This window comes from Mixophyes fleayi, chromosome 1, assembly GCF_038048845.1.
Source record: "Mixophyes fleayi isolate aMixFle1 chromosome 1, aMixFle1.hap1, whole genome shotgun sequence".
Taxonomy (NCBI): Eukaryota; Metazoa; Chordata; class Amphibia; order Anura; family Limnodynastidae; genus Mixophyes; species Mixophyes fleayi.
The window spans coordinates 453,679,766-453,702,289 of record NC_134402.1 but is presented as its reverse complement, the minus strand read 5'-3'; the positions used below and the strand labels follow the sequence as shown (position 1 = coordinate 453,702,289).

The 22,524-nt window shown below is 48.6% G+C and overlaps 1 protein-coding gene across 5 annotated transcripts in view; it reads left to right on the top strand.

Moving 5' to 3' along the window:
• Positions 1-22,524, top strand: part of LOC142102090 (phospholipid-transporting ATPase ID-like) — a 101,064-nt gene that overhangs the window by 58,061 nt on the left and 20,479 nt on the right. For all 5 annotated transcript variants that reach the window (XM_075186655.1, XM_075186648.1, XM_075186684.1 and 2 more), the window contains exons 3-4: positions 11,579-11,637; positions 21,337-21,450. In XM_075186655.1, the coding sequence (XP_075042756.1) occupies positions 11,579-11,637; positions 21,337-21,450 (173 nt within the window). The remainder of the gene's footprint in view (positions 1-11,578; positions 11,638-21,336; positions 21,451-22,524) is intronic.

Here is a 22,524-nt window from a genome sequence, read left to right as displayed (position 1 = left end):
CCAATCGGCGACTAACCTCCCGACTATGTTTCCATCCGATGGATTTCGATCCCGACAGCTGACCATCAGAGCCTATGATGGATCTGTGGCAGAGTCTCTGGAGACTCCAACTAAGGTATCTCATAATGTAACCGAGAAAATCTCTGAACTATTCTCTCTGCATTGCTGATACCTCGCTCCTCTTTGGATGAATAAATCCACACACCTGGCACAACTGATTGTGTGTGGTTCACCCTGGCACTTTGAAACACATGACCTGGCACTGCCCATAGTTGATGGGTTATAGCAAGTGCTTAATTTACTCTTTGACCTTGTGAGGTCACCATAAACCCCAGAAAATGTCTCCAAGGCTCTCGCTTCCGTTTATCTTCGGAAGACGATAGCCCTGAAATGCCTCTGTTTAAGCACGTTGCTTTTGTCTTTATTCAATAAGTTTGTTAAATAAAAACAAAATCCTGACAGTTAGTAAAAGTCACAAGACTAATCAATAAAATGTATCATTGTATGGATACTATCAAAATATATATGCAAAGCACTGCGCCCCTGATTGCATCTGAGTAGAGGTGAAAATCTCTTATGTTCCATTTCTGAAACTGTTCTATATATTATTATAAATTATCTCATATTATATAAATCATCTCATTAATACATTGGTGGTTGTCACGTTTTCAGAAAATGCTCAGTTAAAAAAAATAATTTTGTTGACTGTACACAGTAAAATATTGTTCCTTTATATCTGAGACTGGTCTTCGTCCTCCCCCTGTGAAATTTGGTTTAGTTTCTGACTCCGTCCCAAACTCTTCCTACCAGAGTTATAACAGTTATCTGTACATTCCTAAAATGAACTCTACAAACAGTAATTCCAGTCCTGGTTAATCTATAGCCTAAGGTACATTCCTCCTCCGTGACTTAACAGTTCAAATATCCCCGGCTTCCTTTGTGTAATGTGTGACATAATTGCACTCTTGTAGTGGCATAACATGTTATTATTATACAGTACGGTAATTATTATATTGTGTGTCAGTAAAGGTGGCAGATCACAGCTGCAGATCTGGAATCTGGAAATAAGTTTGTAGTATTTTTGATGTTGTTGATCCTATTAGTTGTGTGATTCTTACAACCACACAATTTGTGGAATAGTTGTCGCATGTTAGCCAGTTTGAATCATGTCTTCTCCATCTGATCTTAGGTAAAAATATCTACAAAAATGGGGGGGGGCTGGTGAAAAGTTGTAACAACCAAATAGAAGAGAGATGGACGATTATCGAGGGTGCATTAGATCCCCTATTTTCATGGGGAGAGCACAATGCGGAGGGTCTGTGTTCCCTGGAGTATTCTGCCAAGGGGTAGCGTATGGATCGGTGGGTCAAGATAAAGGCTTCTATAGGGCTGGAGAGCCACCCCATTGATGGGGAGTGTTCTGGGGCTCAGGGTGTTGCCAGCTGGGGGCAGGAATCTCCCACGTGTTGTCCCCGCATTGCATGGCATAGGGGTCTAACGTGTGCCCTTTGGAATATAACAAGATTATTTTACTACAGAGCGCTCCCTTAAAGTTATAATACTACTTATGGCACTACGGAATGTAGTATATTTCCAAAGCACCCTCAGCCAAACAGAGTGCCCCTGGTATGTCCTTAGCTGGCACAATGCCCCGTTGTCTTGTTAAAATAGAAAAAACACAGCTTTATTATTATTATTATTATTATTGTTTACTTACATAGCGCCAGCATAGTCCGTAGTGCTGTACAACTAGGGACAAGCGCAGTAATAAGACAAGGCTGGCTATTAATACACAGACAGCGGAGATAAGAGGCTCCTGCACGTAAGCGTACAATCTACGGCTTTATCTAGCAACGCCCGGCAGCCAGTGTTATTAACACTCTATTTTTATACCTGTCTGATTATTGTTGTAGCAGTGCTATGATTAGACCTTGGCTTCTTGCCGTCCTTGTTCTGTGGGCTGAGGTCTCTTTGTTTCATAAACCTGGACTATCTTTACATGATGAGTTTATTAAACAAGCATAATAATAATAATAATAATAATAATAATAATAATAATAATAATTACTACGGAAATACAAAATCTGATGCATTTTACCAGTCTGCCCAATTCTGTTATACTCTGGATTAAATTCAGTTTCTCCCATATACAATGTACACGATCAGTAAATGAATCCGTATCCATACAGGGCAGCCGGGTATATATTTATGAGAGAAACTGTAACGTTTAATTATTCACCATTTTATTTGTCTGCTTCCTGGGGTAGTTTTATCAAACATTCTAAAGAGGAAAACTGGATATGTTGCCCATAGCAACCAATCAGATTCTAGCTGTCATTGTACAGTCTAGATAAATGATAGCTAGAATCTGATTGGTTACTATGGGCAACAACACTTTTCCTTTTTGGAAGGTTTAATGCATATTGTCTATTCTCCCGTAATGTCCGGGAGACTCCTGAATTTCTGGGGACGGGGCTTATGACGCGATTTATGCATTATCGTGGCCCCGCCTCAAACTCTAATAGGCCAAATCATGTTATGTCAACTTAGAGGGTGGGGCCAAATAACACGATTCAATGAGCCCCACCCCCACTCGCCCACCTGACCCCCAGGGAAAGTTGCCAAGTATGGTTTAATGAACCTATCCCCTGGTCTCAGGAAGCCTCAGTTCTAGGAGCGGACCGGGATTGCCAAGAACTCCCTCAAATCTTGTTAAGGAGTCGGCGATCCCGATCCACCCACCCGAGGCCTCTTTTATACAAGCGCAGTGAAGCCCTGAACGTTTTTTTCACTGCACGCGCTCCTGGGTTTCCTCAGAAGAGCAGGCAGGGGACGCAGGAAGCAGAGCCGCCATTCCCCGATCCCGAAGTGGCCACACTCCCCACATTTACAATACCTACCCTGCTGCCCACCCAATGCCAGCAGCAGCGGAAGGAGACACATCATCATCATCATCAGTTATTTATATAGCGCCACTAATTCCGCAGCGCTGTACAGAGAACTCCTTCACATCAGTCCCTGCCCCATTGGAGCTTACAGTCTAAATTCCCTAACACACACACACACAGAAAGACAGACTAGGGTCAATTTGATAGCAGCCAATTAACCTACCAGTATGTTTTTAGAGTGTGGGAGGAAACCGGAGCACCCGGAGGAAACCCACGCAAACATGGGGGGAACATACAAACTCCACATAGATAAGGCCATGGTCGGGAATTGAACTCATGACCCCAGCGCTATGAGGCAGAAGTGCTAACCACTGAGCCATCATGCTGCCCTGTCACATTCAGCGGGTGTTTCAGTGGTAGGAGGAGAAAGATGGCCTCCGCCACGGCTGCTTTGGACAGATGGAAAAGTTCATGACACAAGTTTTGTTAAGATATTCTCACATATGAGTAGAATCTGTAATGCACCGGTGACCGGTCCAGCAGCGTCCAGCACTGTCCAGCAAGGTCCAGCAGCGTCCAGCACTGTCCAGCAGTGTCCAGCAGCGTCCAGCACTGTCCAGCAATGTCCAGCAGCGTCCAGCAACGTCCAGCAGCGTCCAGCACTGTCCAGCAAGGTCCAGCAGCATCCAGCACTGTCCAGCAATGTCCAGCAGCGTCCAGCACTGTCCAGCAATGTCCAGCAGCGTCCAGCAACGTCCAGCAGCGTCCAGCACTGTCCAGCAAGGTCCAGCAGCGTCCAGCACTGTCCAGCAGTGTCCAGCAGCGTCCAGCACTGTCCAGCAATGTCCAGCAGCGTCCAGCAACGTCCAGCAGCGTCCAGCACTGTCCAGCAAGGTCCAGCAGCGTCCAGCACTGTCCAGCAGTGTCCAGCAGCGTCCAGCACTGTCCAGCAATGTCCAGCAGCGTCCAGCAACGTCCAGCAGCGTCCAGCACTGTCCAGCAAGGTCCAGCAGCGTCCAGCACTGTCCAGCAATGTCCAGCAGCGTCCAGCAAGGTCCAGCAGCGTCTAGCACTGTCCAGCAGCGTCCAGCACCGTGCTATGTGTAGTGGTTCCTGGTAGATTACAGCTGTCTGTAGTGTGTACAGAGCTCTCACCTCTTCTGCTGTGAACTTTTACCCTTCATGTTGTGTTATAATTGTTTACTGCTGTTTCCTGGACGACCATTGTTCCAACTGAACAGTAAAAGTGAAACCGATTCACAGATAAGTGTAAAGAAAACAGCTTCTAGGAAAGCGTGACATGGTAATCCTTGTGAAACAGCACAGAATGACAGGGGAAATAGTCACACTTTCCACAATAATGTGAGATGTGTGATATATGAGGATGAGAATTTCCTCTTTCAAATGATGTCCACTTAGTAGTTATTATTTGGCAATCACATGTGGCCAGGTACTAATTACACAACAGGAAGAACATACTAACCATACATGCCACAATCATCCTCTATATATCACATGGCCATGTACTAATAAATCTCTATATATCACACCAGCAGGCAGGGGAGGGCTGGCAAGCTGTAGCTCGGGGGCAGGACTCGCCTCAGCAGTCTATTAGAAACATTTTAAACAGAAAAAAATGCAGGTGGCCCAGTGACCCAGTCCAAGATTGCCCACTATAGGACCCCCTGCCCCCCAGCCCAGCCTGCCCTTGTGAGCAGGTACTAATAACTCTATATATCCAGGGGCGCACGCAGTTTCCCCCCTGACCAAAAAAAACACAAAAGACGCGAGAGAGCTGCTGCGCATCGCCCGCGCATGCGCAGCAGCTCCGTTTCGGCAGCACTGTACTATACAGCAGCCGCGGCGCTGTCAAAGAAGCGTCCGCGGCGGTGCTGTATAGTACAGTGCCACTATGGTTGGCACTTAGTTAGCGGAAGAGGGGGGGTTCTGGAGACCCAGAAACCCCCCCCTGCGTGCGCCACTGATATCATATGGCCATGTACTAATACATTTAGATATCACATGACCAAGTGCTAATAACTCTATATATCACATGACCATGTACTAATAACTCTACAGTATATATCACATGGCCATGTACTAATAACTCTGTATATCACATGGCCATTTTATAATAACTCTATATATCACATGACCATGTACTAATAACACTATTTATCACATGGCCATGTATTAATAATTTTCTCTATATATATCACCTGATCAGGTACTAATAACTCTGTATATCACATGTCCATGTTCTAATAACTCTACATATGGCATGAGCAAGTACTAATAACTCTATTTATCACATGGCCATGTACTAATAACACATTTATACTGAGAAGAAGAAGAGGGATAGAGACTGTTATTAGATCACATCTGATGAGTTTCTGAGATCTCTCCTTGCACCCGTCCCTCTTCCTAGTTTCTGCATCATGCCCATCTGTGCGGCATTGGCATCTGAGTCTACGGGACGGTGCACTGGACAAGTGACTCATCCATTTATTTTGGTTTAATATTGGATTATATGTTGATGCTTATTTTCTGTTTCTAACACTTTTTAGTGTAATTAGTGAAAGGGACCAGTGGCGGATCCAGGGGGGGGGCGATCGGGGCGATCTCCCCCCCTAGCAGGGGCTTGCTGCCGGGCCTTGAAGTCAAAAAGGGGGCGGGGCCTAAATCGCCCCCACTAAATCGCCCCGGGTAGGATACTTTTCTAGATCCGCCCCTGAAAGGGACACATCTGACAGTGACAGCTATCGTTCAGTAACAGGTACTGAGTATACCCCTCCCCCCTTCTTCACGTACCGTCCATGTAATAATAACTAGGTCACCTAGGCCTTTCACATCAGTATATTAAATGATATTTAATTTATACATTCTGGATACATTGTTCATTATGAGCAGGTGCAGCTCCTGGCTGATCTTCTAGACCAGTGATTGGCAACCTGATACGCTGCAGGGGCCACATGGTGTGGCCCTCTAACCTTCATCAGCTGCTCATTACCCTTAATCTCAGTAATAAGATACTAAAATACATTTAATCCAGTGGTTCCCAAACTTTTGCAGTTCACGGCACCCTTAGAGTCTCCATAATTTTTTCAAGGCACCCCTCCAAAATAATTACTGAGCAGTCCTGTTTTAGAAGTAGTTGGGTCAAAAAAATGTAATAGTATTTAGGTCAGGACAGAAATACTTATTTAGTTGTATGCAAAAATGCCCCCTCTGCATCCAGACACTGTGCCCCCTCTGCCCCCAGACACTCTGCCCCCTCTCACACTGTCCCCCCTCCTTTGCCCTCTGTCACCTCTGCCCTCTCTCACGCTGTCCCCCTCCTCTCTCACGCTGTGTCCCCCTCCACTGCCCCTTTCACTCTGTGTCCCCCTCCACTGCCCCTCTCAGTCTGTGTCCCCCTCCACTGCCCCTCTCAGTCTGTGTCCCCCTCCACTGCCCCTCTCACGCTGTGTCCCCCTCCACTGCCCCTCTCAGTCTGTGTCCCCTCCACTGCCCCTCTCACGCTGTGTCCCCCTCCACTGCCCCTCTCACTCTGTGTCCCCCTCCACTGCCCCTCTCACTCTGTGTCCCCCTCCACTGCCCCTCTCACGCTGTCTCCCTCCACTGCCCCTCTCACGCTGTCTCCCTCCACTGCCCCTCTCACGCTGTGTCCCCCTCCTCTGTCCCTCTCACGCTGTGTCCCCCTCCACTGCCCCTCTCACGCTGTCTCCCTCCACTGCCCCTCTCACGCTGTGTCCCCCTCCACTGCCCCTCTCACTCTGTGTCCCCCTCCACTGCCCCTCTCATGCTGTGTCCCCCTCCACTGCCCCTCTCACGCTGTGTCCCCCTCCACTGCCCCTCTCACGCTGTCTCCCTCCACTGCCCCTCTCACGCTGTCTCCCTCCACTGCCCCTCTCACGCTGTGTCCCCCTCCTCTGTCCCTCTCACGCTGTGTCCCCCTCCACTGCCCCTCTCACGCTGTGTCCCCCTCCACTGCCCCTCTCACGCTGTGTCCCCCTCCACTGACCCTCTCACGCTGTGTCCCCCTCCTCTGTCCCTCTCACGCTGTGTCCCCCTCCACTGCCCCTCTCAGTCTGTGTCCCCTCCACTGCCCCTCTCACGCTGTGTCCCCCTCCACTGCCCCTGTCATGCTGTGTCCCCCTCCTCTGTCCCTCTCACGCTGTGTCCCCCTCCTCTGTCCCTCTCACGCTGTGTCCCCCTCCTCTGTCCCTCTCACGCTGTGTCCTCCTCCTCTGCCCCTCTCACGCTGTGTCCCCCTCCTCTGCCCCTCTCACGCTGTGTCCTCCTCCTCTGTCCCTCTCACGCTGTGTCCCCCTCCTCTGTCCCTCTCACGCTGTGTCCCCCTCCTCTGTCCCTCTCACGCTGTGTCCCCCTCCTCTGTCCCTCTCACGCTGTGTCCCCCTCCTCTGTCCCTCTCACGCTGTGTCCTCCTCCTCTGCCCCTCTCACGTTGTGTCCTTCTCCTCTGCCCCTCTCAGGCTGTGTCCTCCTCCTCTGCCCTCTCACGCTGTGTCCCCCTCCACTGCCCCTCTCACGCTGTGTCCTCCTCCTCTGCCCCTCTCACGCTGTGTCCTCCTCCTCTGCCCCTCTCACGCTGTGTCCCCCTCCTCTGTCCCTCTCACGCTGTGTCCTCCTCCTCTGCCCCTCTCACGCTGTGTCCTCCTCCTCTGTCCCTCTCACGCTGTGTCCTCCTCCTCTGTCCCTCTCACGCTGTGTCCCCCTCCTCTGTCCCTCTCACGCTGTGTCCTCCTCCTCTGTCCCTCTCATGCTGTGTCCTCCTCCTCTGCCCCTCTCAGGCTGTGTCCTCCTCCTCTGCCCTCTCACGCTGTGTCCCCCTCCTCTGTCCCTCTCACGCTGTGTCCTCCTCTGTCCCTCTCACGCTGTGTCCTCCTCCTCTGCCCCTCTCAGGCTGTGTCCTCCTCCTCTGCCCTCTCACGCTGTGTCCTCCTCCTCTGCCCCTCTCACGCTGTGTCCCCCTCCTCTGTCCCTCTCACGCTGTGTCCTCCTCCTCTGCCCTCTCACGCTGTGTCCTCCTCCTCTGCCCCTCTCACGCTGTGTCCCCCTCCTCTGTCCCTCTCACGCTGTGTCCTCCTCCTCTGCCCCTCTCAGGCTGTGTCCTCCTCCACTGCCCCTCTCACTCTGTGTCCCCCTCCACTGCCCCTCTCACGCTGTGTCCCCCTCCACTGCCCCTCTCACGCTGTGTCCCCCTCCACTGCCCCTCTCACGCTGTGTCCCCCTCCTCTGTCCCTCTCACGCTGTGTCCTCCTCCTCTGCCCCTCTCAGGCTGTGTCCTCCTCCTCTGTCCCTCTCACGCTGTGTCCCCCTCCTCTGTCCCTCTCACGCTGTGTCCCCCTCCACTGCCCCTCTCACGCTGTGTCCCCCTCCTCTGTCCCTCTCACGCTGTGTCCCCCTCCTCTGTCCCTCTCACGCTGTGTCCTCCTCCTCTGCCCCTCTCAGGCTGTGTCCTCCTCCTCTGCCCTCTCACGCTGTGTCCTCCTCCTCTGCCCCTCTCACGCTGTGTCCCCCTCCTCTGTCCCTCTCACGCTGTGTCCTCCTCCTCTGCCCCTCTCAGGCTGTGTCCTCCTCCTCTGCCCTCTCACGCTGTGTCCTCCTCCTCTGCCCCTCTCACGCTGTGTCCCCCTCCTCTGTCCCTCTCACGCTGTGTCCTCCTCCTCTGTCCCTCTCACGCTGTGTCCTCCTCCTCTGCCCCTCTCAGGCTGTGTCCCCCTCCACTGCCCCTCTCAGTCTGTGTCCCCTCCACTGCCCCTCTCACTCTGTGTCCCCCTCCACTGCCCCTCTCACTCTGTGTCCCCCTCCACTGCCCCTCTCACGCTGTCTCCCTCCACTGCCCCTCTCACGCTGTCTCCCTCCACTGCCCCTCTCACGCTGTGTCCCCCTCCACTGCCCCTCTCAGTCTGTGTCCCCTCCACTGCCCCTCTCACTCTGTGTCCCCCTCCACTGCCCCTCTCACTCTGTGTCCCCCTCCACTGCCCCTCTCACGCTGTCTCCCTCCACTGCCCCTCTCACGCTGTCTCCCTCCACTGCCCCTCTCACGCTGTGTCCCCCTCCTCTGTCCCTCTCACGCTGTGTCCCCCTCCACTGCCCCTCTCACGCTGTCTCCCTCCACTGCCCCTCTCACGCTGTGTCCCCCTCCACTGCCCCTCTCACTCTGTGTCCCCCTCCACTGCCCCTCTCATGCTGTGTCCCCCTCCACTGCCCCTCTCACGCTGTGTCCCCCTCCACTGCCCCTCTCACGCTGTCTCCCTCCACTGCCCCTCTCACGCTGTCTCCCTCCACTGCCCCTCTCACGCTGTGTCCCCCTCCTCTGTCCCTCTCACGCTGTGTCCCCCTCCACTGCCCCTCTCACGCTGTGTCCCCCTCCACTGCCCCTCTCACGCTGTGTCCCCCTCCACTGACCCTCTCACGCTGTGTCCCCCTCCTCTGTCCCTCTCACGCTGTGTCCCCCTCCACTGCCCCTCTCAGTCTGTGTCCCCTCCACTGCCCCTCTCACGCTGTGTCCCCCTCCACTGCCCCTGTCATGCTGTGTCCCCCTCCTCTGTCCCTCTCACGCTGTGTCCCCCTCCTCTGTCCCTCTCACGCTGTGTCCCCCTCCTCTGTCCCTCTCACGCTGTGTCCTCCTCCTCTGCCCCTCTCACGCTGTGTCCCCCTCCTCTGCCCCTCTCACGCTGTGTCCTCCTCCTCTGTCCCTCTCACGCTGTGTCCCCCTCCTCTGTCCCTCTCACGCTGTGTCCCCCTCCTCTGTCCCTCTCACGCTGTGTCCCCCTCCTCTGTCCCTCTCACGCTGTGTCCCCCTCCTCTGTCCCTCTCACGCTGTGTCCTCCTCCTCTGCCCCTCTCACGTTGTGTCCTTCTCCTCTGCCCCTCTCAGGCTGTGTCCTCCTCCTCTGCCCTCTCACGCTGTGTCCCCCTCCACTGCCCCTCTCACGCTGTGTCCTCCTCCTCTGCCCCTCTCACGCTGTGTCCTCCTCCTCTGCCCCTCTCACGCTGTGTCCCCCTCCTCTGTCCCTCTCACGCTGTGTCCTCCTCCTCTGCCCCTCTCACGCTGTGTCCTCCTCCTCTGTCCCTCTCACGCTGTGTCCTCCTCCTCTGTCCCTCTCACGCTGTGTCCCCCTCCTCTGTCCCTCTCACGCTGTGTCCTCCTCCTCTGTCCCTCTCATGCTGTGTCCTCCTCCTCTGCCCCTCTCAGGCTGTGTCCTCCTCCTCTGCCCTCTCACGCTGTGTCCCCCTCCTCTGTCCCTCTCACGCTGTGTCCTCCTCTGTCCCTCTCACGCTGTGTCCTCCTCCTCTGCCCCTCTCAGGCTGTGTCCTCCTCCTCTGCCCTCTCACGCTGTGTCCTCCTCCTCTGCCCCTCTCACGCTGTGTCCCCCTCCTCTGTCCCTCTCACGCTGTGTCCTCCTCCTCTGCCCTCTCACGCTGTGTCCTCCTCCTCTGCCCCTCTCACGCTGTGTCCCCCTCCTCTGTCCCTCTCACGCTGTGTCCTCCTCCTCTGCCCCTCTCAGGCTGTGTCCTCCTCCACTGCCCCTCTCACTCTGTGTCCCCCTCCACTGCCCCTCTCACGCTGTGTCCCCCTCCACTGCCCCTCTCACGCTGTGTCCCCCTCCACTGCCCCTCTCACGCTGTGTCCCCCTCCTCTGTCCCTCTCACGCTGTGTCCTCCTCCTCTGCCCCTCTCAGGCTGTGTCCTCCTCCTCTGTCCCTCTCACGCTGTGTCCCCCTCCTCTGTCCCTCTCACGCTGTGTCCCCCTCCACTGCCCCTCTCACGCTGTGTCCCCCTCCTCTGTCCCTCTCACGCTGTGTCCCCCTCCTCTGTCCCTCTCACGCTGTGTCCTCCTCCTCTGCCCCTCTCAGGCTGTGTCCTCCTCCTCTGCCCTCTCACGCTGTGTCCTCCTCCTCTGCCCCTCTCACGCTGTGTCCCCCTCCTCTGTCCCTCTCACGCTGTGTCCTCCTCCTCTGCCCCTCTCAGGCTGTGTCCTCCTCCTCTGCCCTCTCACGCTGTGTCCTCCTCCTCTGCCCCTCTCACGCTGTGTCCCCCTCCTCTGTCCCTCTCACGCTGTGTCCTCCTCCTCTGTCCCTCTCACGCTGTGTCCTCCTCCTCTGCCCCTCTCAGGCTGTGTCCTCCTCCTCTGCCCTCTCACGCTGTGTCCTCCTCCTCTGCCCCTCTCACGCTGTGTCCCCCTCCTCTGTCCCTCTCACGCTGTGTCCTCCTCCTCTGCCCCTCTCACGCTGTGTCCCCCTCTGCCGCGCGCCAGCCACAGAACAAACAACACAAAAACTTACCAATCCGCGCGGCGCCGGGACCCAGCATCCATCTCTCTCATGCAGTGACAGTTTTTGTGTTGTTTGTTTTTGTCAATGGCTGGCCCGTGGCACCCCTGTGACAGCGCCGCGGCACCCCTGGGAGCCGCGGTGCACACTTTGGGAACCGCCGATTTAATCAAAGACAGAGACACCTATCTGTAATAACACGTCAGCAGTCTATAACATACACATCTGACATTCTATCAGCAAGGAGCTGGGGCCACAGGGGAAGGCTCCGAGTATCTCTAGAGCCACCTGCTCATCACTGATCTAGAAATCCCCTTTATTTAAATAGAATATTATAAATGACATGATTCATGTATGTAAGGTCTCTTCTTTCCTTCTCGTCCATGCAGAGAAAGAGAGGTACCTGCGAGCGAACGACCGAGAATTCAACCTCAAATTCCAGTATGCGGTAAGTTCATTTATGTAATCTGCAGATCATTAGCTGGGACACACTGCCCGATAATGTGATTTAAATTTGTCCATACAGTGGAGGCAGCTATTTTGTGAGCTAAACCAGTACTCAGAAGACTGCAGCCAATCATTTTGCTGGAAACTAGTAACATCACTGAAGAAAAAATGGCGGTGTTGCCCATAGCAACCATTCAGATTCTAGCTATTATGTATCTCGTACATTGTATAAAATGATAGCTAGATTCTATCTCTTAGTGATGTCACTATTTCTATAGAAATAGGTTAAATTATTGGTTCGACCCACAAAATGTCTGCCTCTATTGTGTGTAGTTGATAGGTCCAATAGTAGTGAGTTATAACCATGATTATATATTGCAGATTAGGACTGGTTTTGATTACAGGACGCAACAAGCTGGTTATTAGACAGGAAAGTTAATTAAAGCTGTGAAAAGTCAGTTTATTTAATGAGCATTGATGGCTGAGTAAGGAGTGTGGATGCTCTCATTTATATACTGTATATACACTATATGGACAAAAGTATTTGGCCACACCTGCTAATTACTGAATTGAGGTGTTTCAATCAGACCCGTTGCCAGAGGTATATAAAATCCAGCACCAGCCATGCAGTCTCCATTTGTAAACATTTGTGATACAAAATGGGTCGTTCTGAAGAGCTCAGTGACTTCCAGCGTGGTACTGTGATAGGATGCGACCTTCGTAATAAGACGTTTTGTGAAATTTCATCCCTGCTGGATATTCCACGGTCAACTGTAAGTGATATTATTAGAAAGCGGAAGCGTCTAGGAACAACAGCCACAAAGCGGAAGACCACGTAAAATTACAGAGCGGGGTCAATAACTGCTAAGTCGCCAACTCGCTGCTGATTCCATAGCTGAAGAGTTTCGAACTTCCACTGGCATTAATGTAAGTACAAAAACTGTGCAGTGGGAGCTTAATGGAATAGGTTTCCACGGCCGAGCAGCTGCATGCAGGACTCACATCACCAAGACTAATGCCAAGTGTCGGATGGAGTGGTGTAAAGCACACCGACACTGGACTGTGGAGCAGTGGAAATGTGTTCTGTGGAGTGATGAATCACACTTCTCTGCTTGGCAGTCAGATGGGCGAGTCTGGGTTTGGCGGATGCCAGGAGAACATTACCTGCCTGACTGCATTATGCCAACTGTGAAGTTTGGTGGAGGAGGGATAATGGTATAGGGCTGTTTTTCAGGGTTTGGGCTAGGCCCCTTATCTCCTGTGAAGGGCAATCTTAATGCTTCAGCATAGCAAGTTATTTTGGACAATGTTATGTTTCCAACTTTGTGACAACAGTTTGAGAAAGGCCCTTTTCTATTCCAACATGACCCAGTGCACACAGCAAGGACTACAAAGACATGGTTTGATGAGTTAGGTGTGGAAGAACTTGACTGGCCGGCGCAGAGCCCTGACCTCAACCCCATCAAACACCTTTGGGATGAACTGGAACAGAGATTGTGAGCCAGGCCTTCTCATCCAACATCAGTGTCTGACCTCATAAATGTTCTACAGAATGAATGGGAACAAATTCCCTCAGAAACACTCCAACATCTTGTGGAAGTCTTCCAAGAAGAGTGGAAGCTGATATCACTGCAAAAGGGGGACCAACTCCATATTAAAGTATATGTATTTGTATACAATGTCATTACAGTCCCTGTTGGTGTAATGGTCAAGCGTCCAAATACTTTTGTCCATTTAGATGACAATAGTAAAATGATTACTAGTTTTAGTAAAGCAATAGTTGAAGTATGGGGCAAACGCAGTTTTATTCCTGTTTTATTTTGTCATAAGTAATGTTTGAGTGCAGCGTCGGACTGGGGCATGAAGGGCCCACCGGGGGCTGCAACACCAGGGGCCCACCAGAAGGGGTGTGGCCAGCCATTAAAGAGGCAAGACCGTCAGACACTAGAGGGGATGTGATCAGCCCACAAAGAACAGCTAGCACCCTAGTGTAGTATATAAAGAATGCAGTGTGTATATAAAGAGTACACAGTCTTGACCTACCCCATAGATTGGGCAGAACAGTCACCAAAAAAATAAAATAAAATCAGGATTTTCCCACTAAACTCAGAACATTTGACAGACTGTCCTACCTGTTCTTGTCACCTGGTTTCTTTAGTTGCGGCTTGTCTGGATCCTGGAATTTTGGGGGCCCTGTCTGGAAAAAAATGAGTACATTTAGAAAATTCCAACCAGTCCGATCTTAAATCAATAGGACCCACAATTAATACTTAAGTCTTCCTAAAGCCCCAACATTAAAGTAATAGCATTCCCATTTAATAAATTAACCTATTTCCCTCCCTTCAGACAACCCCAACAATAAATTAATAGCATTTATGTATAATAAATATACCTATTTCCCGCAACCGTCACTGCCATTAAATAATTCATATTCACATTTAATAAATAGACCTCATGCTCCTCACAAAATAGCACCCATTAGTTAGCCACCACCTACCACACACACATTACATTTCCACAAGCCCGCTGTGCCATCACACATTAATGTGCCCCTTTATCACCATGCTCACCATGCTGTGCCTCCTTATGATCAAACTGCGCCCTCCATGCTGCTTTTGCCCCCCTTCTCCTGGCCCCCCATCATCACCCTGTGTTATGCTGCTTTGGGCCCCCCCTTCACACTCTGCCATGCTGTGCTCTGCCCCCCATTCACACTCTGCCATGCTGTGCTCTGCCCCCCCCTTCACACTCTGCCATGCTGCACTACCCCCCCCATTCACACTCTGCCATGGCAGTTCACATGCCCTTATTTCCCCTCATCTTTCATGTCACTTTGTTTCTCTCCCCTCTTCCCCAAAATGACAGGCTGCGTGCTATACTGACCTTATCAGAAATGGCTTCTGCTGCTCCTGCATTGTTCATGTAGCTCCTCTTGGCGGCAGGAGCCAGGACCTCTCCAACTGCGGGCAGTTCTTCTTTCCAGATGAGTCATGTGACATGACTCATCTACCAACCAACGACTGTGCTGTACAGCGCATGTGCAGAGAGCCACAGTCGCGTCTGGGCTCTCTGCACTTCAATCAACTGTCACCTATTTGGAACAACAAACCCAGCGGGGGGCGTGGCTAACGGTCCCAGCGGGGCGTGGCTAACCAGCGTCGGGGATTACCGGTGGATTGTCCGGCTCCCCGGCAGGCCAGTCCGACGCTGTTTGAGTGTCCTATATATGGTATTTTACATGAAGTTGAATCTGCTGTAGAGAAGAAACAGTTAAACAATGTGGCGAAGGCTCATTATGTCTCATATTCCAGATACACTGAGCCGAGACTGAGGTTAGACGCTCATTGACGATCTGCTCCGAGATCCCATAAGGATATTATCCAGAGTCGTTCTGTATAGACGGGTTGTTTATAGGACAGAGTCCTGGCTATACTCATTCTCTGCAGTTAATGTTACTCCTGATTTATCTTTAAACTAATTAGCTGAGCGACAAGTCTCCTTTGCTGGGTGCGGACTTATTGGCACACATGGAAAAACAAGAGTTTGTTTTCAAGGAGAAGAGTATGGCAGCTTCTTAATGCAGCTCTGACACACGCTGTTTAACTCTCAACTGCAGCTCACCCCTCCTCTGCGGGGATGATTTCTCCTTTGGGCTCTGACACTTTTCTCTGTGTACTCTCAGCCCCTGGCTCACACACTTCTCTCTGTGTACGCACAGCCCCTGGCTCTGACACTACTCTGTGTACGCACAGCCCCTGGCTCTGACACTTCTCTCTGTGTACTCTCAGCCCCTGGCTCTGACACTACTCTGTGTACACCCAGCCCCTGGCTCTGACACTACTCTGTGTACTCCCAGCCTTAGGCTCTGACACTTCAGATACCTTACGTCTTGCAGCAACCCTCCCTCCAGGGTCTCTCCCATGCAATATGTCCCTCTCTCTCTCTTGAGGTTCTCTTTAGTGACATGGGGTTCTCCCCCTCACTGGGATTGGGGGCTCCTTCCCTTTCTGCAGCCACACTGCTGGTTTTATCACAGTACATACCAGGTTCTCCTGGTCACAGTAGTTCCACAGCTACTCACAGTTCAGCCAGAATCACAGTGTAGTTTATCTCGCGCTCACACTCCAAGGCAATGCCGGGGGAGCCTGGGAGGAAGCTCCCAGATTCCCAGCTACATTTCTTCTCTCTCTTTCTGTCTGTATCTCTCTTTTTCCCCCTTTCTGACAGCCCCTCCTTCCTCTCACTCAGTCTCACAGGCTGGGCTGGGTTATCACCATAGCAACCAGTTTGTCACTTTTCACAAACGCCTATCTTGCACTCTTGGTGACGCCTCCTGTATTCACTGGGGTGCAGGGTTCACTAAAACGCCAGTAGGGGGCATTACATTTATATAGCGCCACTAATTCAGCAGCCCTGTACAGAGAACTCACTCACATCATTCTCTGCCCCATTGGAGCTTACAGTCTAAATTCAGAAGAGAGACTATGGTCAATTTAATAGCACCCAATTAACCTACCAGTATGTTTTTGGAGTGTGGGAGGAAACCGGAGCACCCGGAGGAAACCCACGCAAACACGGGGAGAACATACAAACTCCACACAGATAAGGCCATGGTCGGGAATCAAACTCATGACCCCAGTGCTGTGAGGCAGAAGTGCTAACCACTGAGCCACCAGCCCATAATAATATACACCTCTGTTTCATTGCCACAATAGTTCTAACATTTGGGGATTAGTTTATAGATCTTTATTTCTCATTCAGAATCTGGAGGCTCAGACTAAAAGTGTTACCCGTGAACATTGTGATGGTTGATGACCAGTTAGGTTGTTTTTGACCTGCAAACTTCATTTTGTGTGAGACTTTAAACACACTGATTCCGGTCTTCAGATGAGGATCAATCAAATGATTAGGACGGACATTAATGGTGGACGGTAGGGTCCAGCTGTCTGCTGGGAGCACCAAATGGATTTGCACATAAATTTGTATGTGTCTTTATATGCATGTATGTGAGTATATATATGCGTGTAAGTGTGAGTATGTATGTATGTATGTATGTATGTATGTGAGTATATATGCGTGTAAGTGTGAGTATGTATGTATGTATGTATGTATGTATGTATGTATGTATGTGTCTTTATATGCGTGTAAGCGTGAGTATGTATGTATGTATGTGTAAAGTTAGTAACATTATAAAATATCTTCCAAGGAGACTGCTGCTGATCTGCTGCCCTCCGCTTAGGTGTGTGTGTTTATATATATATATATATATACATATATATATATATATATATATATATATATATATGTGTGTGTATGTGTGTGTGTGTGTGTGTGTGTGTATATATATTCCTTTTTTGTTAATTTTATTTCTTCCTGGATATTTTCTGAAGCCTACATAATTTTCTCAGACCCTGCTCTGGAATAGTGATATATTACATACACCAGACATAATATTTGTCTCTTCATTCTTCAGTTACACAGTAATTTGTGGGGAGCGGGTTATTTGCCAGGTTCATACCCTGTGATTTGGACTTTTTATCCCGTGTTAATAGCTCTTTTTATTTGCTGATGGCAAATCAGAATTTCCCGTAAGCCCGACCTATGGAGCATTGAGATAGATGAGATGTAAAGAGAGTAGAAAGCAGGGAAGCGGAGCTCTGGGAACGTACAGCCCGTCCTACTTGATTCATGGCCCAGAAATGAGTTTTATATAAAACGCGACCTCTAAACTAACAGAACATGGGAATAACAGAGCTGGAGACGGGAGGATTGCCCTGAATTATGTCTAAATATTCGCTGTAGCTATAAAAGCCTCAACCGCAGCCCTGAAGCTGATCATTAGGAACTGGGTTTTTCTATTTTTCATGTCTTTTTTTTCGTTCTGTTTTTTAACTCTGTCATGTTTTTCTATGAGGTGCCGGTGTGTCCGGCCCTATCCTACAATCCACAATAACCATCCTAAATTCATGATTAAATCAACCAATCACAATTAACAATGATCAGCCAACTGGTCATTCACTGGATGATATTATCAAACAGTAATATGCGGGAGACTTCATACACAACCTCCATAGAGAACCCCGGGGTTATAAGGGAGGGACCCTAACTGAGATATATAACAGAGCCAGGTGGTCTCATGACCGACACCTTCAGCTAATAGCAGTGAAGCAGCACCTTAAATAGGTTGTAGAAGACCCCAAGTGGTGTCGGATTACTCAGAGTATTGTGGCGGTTTGTGAATATATAACACGTCGCGTTCTGCTTGTGCGGTTCTACCAGGAACATCGTACTTTATCCAGGGGCATAGCAAGAAAACACCGGGCCCTGTAGCAACATTCTGAAAGAGGCCCTAACACCCACCCAAGCTCTCCCTCTAATATCTCCATGATTTGCTCCATGCCAACCCACGAGCACCGTGCACAAGTACCGGAACTACATGTAGGTTCCTTACTAGATGGAGAAGTTATTAGAATTAATTAGGAGAGATATTTTATCTATTTACTTAGGGCCCCCAATGCTGCTGGGCTCCATAGCCATGGTACCTATAATCAAGGTAATCATCTGCTTAGACCCCACAGTTGATCCTGGGGGCCAGGCACAAATCCCTTTGTGACTTACAGCCCACCAATCACCAATCATTTAGGAACTCTGAAAGGACCCTGGGATAGGGGTCAGACTAGAGGAGCTGCTCCTCTAGTCTGGTGATTGGTGGGCTGTAAGTCACAAGGGGATTTTCAACGTAGAATTCCTTGGTTTAGTTGTAATTGATGGGGGCTACGTGACACATTTTGTTGCCCAGAGCAGATACATTTGCTGCTATTTCTATTGTTACAACCTTGACTATCAGATGCAGATAAAGGTCAGACGTAATCTCCTGACTTGACTAAGATTTGTCTGATCTTAAGGAAGTTGTCAATTAAAGTCTTTTAACCGCTCAGCATGGTACCTGGTCATGTGACACGTCATTAAAGCCAATGTCCAACGTCTGTTCATTCACTTCTTATCAATAACTGTGGTGGTTTATGGTAAACGGTGCAAAGGACAACTAGACTCATAAAGGGACATTTGACTCTATGAGTCGTGGAGGAGAAGTGTACTCTACAGATTTACCCAGAATCCACTTTATAATGGAAGCTGCAGTGTAAAGTGTGAAATAAGTATTTACTCCCTTTCACCCCCATCAAACACATATAACAATGGTTTTTTTCGCTGCACGATTATATTTAATGAGATTTTTAATGATTGCTGCTTGTGTGGCTCAAAAAAGATCTTGATCTAAAATTTGTTCCCGACATAAGATAATCCAGGATTGACATATTTGCAACTCTGTAAAACAATCGTATCATTATGTGCGTGGGCAGATTGTGTGCATGCCCAGGTCTACGAACTGCACATGCGCAATTGCAGTATGAAGAAGAACGAAGAAGACAAGGAGGAGATCCAGAGACAGCGCATTACGAAGAGGACGTGGTAAGTATGGTTTTTTTAATCACAGAAACAGCAGTTTATCGGAACTGCTGTTTCTGTGTTGCGTTCTTCATAAATTTGAGAAATAGTTCAATCCTTATCAATGCGATAAGGATTGAAAACTATTTTTCACTTTTTGAGAACATTGATTAATGTGCCCCTAGACGAGCCGTCTTTAGTATACTCAGTCTGTGTTTGCACGCCCCTGCTCTCTCCCGCACTCTCTGGTGCCAGAACTGCGTAAGAGAATAGGCGTGCACCCACTGTCTGTACAAGTGCTGAGTCATTTCCTACGCTATGCAAACTGGCGCATATCCCCGTCTGGATCATTTATCCAATATGGACACTGGTCCACTAATGTCCCTACAAGTGTCAGTGCTAAGAGGGGCATCGCCCCTCGTTTTGACTTTAATAACTTGAGGACATCGGTCAACTTAATTTATTATTGCAGCAGAAGCTACAATTTGTTATACTCACTACAACCTTTGTACATACAGGGCCAGAAGATAATGTATCCGTATAAATCTCACTTCATTTTATACAATGTAACGATCCCAGCTCCTGGTTGTCCTGATCGCAGCCGTTTTGTATCAATAACCCACAGTGACCCGGGTTAGTGTCACATTTGGAGCTACTGTTACCTTGTTATAGAACGTGGTGTAACTCTGACCTGTAACGTTGTAACTTGTCATCTCTGCTGTGAATCTGTCAACAGCTATTGTTGATTCAGTGCGAGAACACATTAGTATGTGGGTTAAATACTGTCTGTGTCTACTAGATAAATTCACCTGTTCTTGACTAAGAAATCTTCATCATCATCATCATCATCATTTATTTATAAAGCGCCACCAATTCCGTAGCGCTGTACAGAGAAGATTTGTCCCTCGCATCAGTCCCTGTCCCACTGGAGCTTACAGTCTAAATTCCCAGGTTGGGTACGGTATTCCGATACTTGGGACACCGCCACCGACTATACCTAAAAAAACCAAAACATAAACAGTGAAATCACAACATAACTAAAATGTACACTTACCTTGACATCAACGGAGGACATTACCCAAAGAACTGCTATGCGACTGGTACACAATCCGAAGATGCTGGATGCCGGTGGTCTATTTTGATGTCACCGTCGTTTGACGCAGCGTAACGCAGTTTGACGCAGCGTGACCCTAACCGTTAACTTACCTCTTTAAATGTACTTGTCGCTGTCTTCTGAGAAGTCACAATAAAGCGCCGGCATCGAGCATCTTCGCATTTTCCAGCAGCCGCATAGCAGGTCGGTAACGTCCTCCGTTAGTGTCCAGGTAAGTGTACATTTTAGTTATGTTGTGATTTCACTGTTCGTATTTATCCCAAGCATCAGGATACCGATCACCACTGTAAATTCCCTAACACACACACACACACACACAGACACACACACACACACAGACACTAGCGTCAATTTGATAGCAGCTAATTAACCTACTAGTATGTTTTTGGAGCGTGGGAGGAAACCAGAGCACCCGGAGGAAACCCATACAAACACGGGAAGAACATACAAACTGCACACAGATAAGACCATGGCCGGGAATTGAACTCATGACCCCAGTGCTGTAAGGCAGAAGGGCTAACCACTGAACTAATAAAACACTTTGAAACACAAAAATATGGAAATACCTAAAACGTGACCTGTTAGAAGCACTCGAAGAGATGCCACTTATTACTGTACCGAGCAACTTCAATGTGTTTAACCAACATCCCAGTATTAATATTAATTAGTATTAATATCTGCCCAGGCACGTCAAGATTAACTTTAAAGCATGCCCATAAAACATTAGACCCAGATCCCTCCATCAGTAGGATCTGTCCCTTTCGTTAGGTTCGTTTGTGGGGTAGAAACTAGTTTGTAACTTTTAATGTTTGATCAGATTGTGCATTTTGTTGTCATGGAAACGGTTTTTCTCTGACTGCTCTCTGTGTAATTTAGAGGTAACAGTCAGGACCCTGGAAGACCAGGGGGGGTCAGGAAACATTTTAGGACTTTTTGTATTATGGGGCGAACACTAGAATTTAATCCCATTCGGATGGGATCAGTGTCAGTCTATGGTGGATTATTTTAAAAGTGTTCATTAAAATATTTAATTATTTTGTAACTGCGGATAGTTGGGATAACTTTGTATAAACTTTCTTATGTTTGTTTTAAAGTGTCTGATATAAATGTCAGAATAATCGATGTCTTTTTCTCTTTCAGACCAATGCAATCAAGACCTCAAAATACAATGTTTTCACCTTCCTCCCCCTGAATCTCTTCGAGCAGTTTCAGCGCGTTGCTAACGCTTACTTCGTCTTCCTCCTCGTCCTACAGGTGAATACCTTTCTCTGAACCTCTAAAGATGGTGCTGGATGGACACAAAGTATGGGGCTCTGATACCACCCAGAAGATATCATACCAGTGGATCTAGTCTCAAACGACACATTGTAACATTCACAAACATATCTACATATCTGCAATAAATGCTATGCATTGGTATATATTATATGTATTTTACATATATATATATATATTACATATATAATATATATATATATATATATATATATATATATATATATATAAAATATATATGTAAACTCTGGCTGCTAGATGATTCCATCTACAAATGTTTATTTATTTGTATCTATCCTGTATATGTGAATGTTTATCTTAGTGATCTATAGAAAACCGCCTGTTATATGTTTATTCTAAATGAAAAAAAAAATGAAGATGAAGATTTTAGTAAAAACATTTTGAAACATTTAAACACATTTTTGTTAGAATGTAAAGGAAAGTATCGCATAGAATGTATATTCTTATATAGATCTAACACATTACACGTTGCAGTGTACAGCGGTTTTCTGTCTCAGTTTATCTTACTAGTTAACGTTTACATTTGACTCCCAGTCAGAGGTCGCAGGAAGCTAAAACTTGGATACAAACCAAAGTTTCCAGACAGTCATCGGGGTTTAATTACTAAACTGAGGGTTTGAAAAACTGGAGATGTTGCCTATAGCAACCAATCAGATTCTAGCTGTCATTTTGTAGAATGTACTAAATAAATGATAACTAGAATCTGATTGGTTGCTATAGGCAACATCTCCACTTTTTGAAACCCGCAGTTTAGTAAATATACCCCCAATGTCATAGACCGTCCTCCTAATCACTGAGCCAATCTTTTGGCAGATTCATACAGCACTTTTATGCACATTGTACTTTGGGGATTTTGTTCTTTTCTTGTGATCTCTGAATATCAGACTTGTACTTAGTGAGGAGCCTGCAAGACTTTTACCAACAGTATTATTATAAAACAATAGCAAACCTGCCACCTACAGGCTATGAGTGGGTACTGCATGTTCTAATGTACAAGTTTCAGCACAGTGTCTATGGCCCATTTCACGTGTA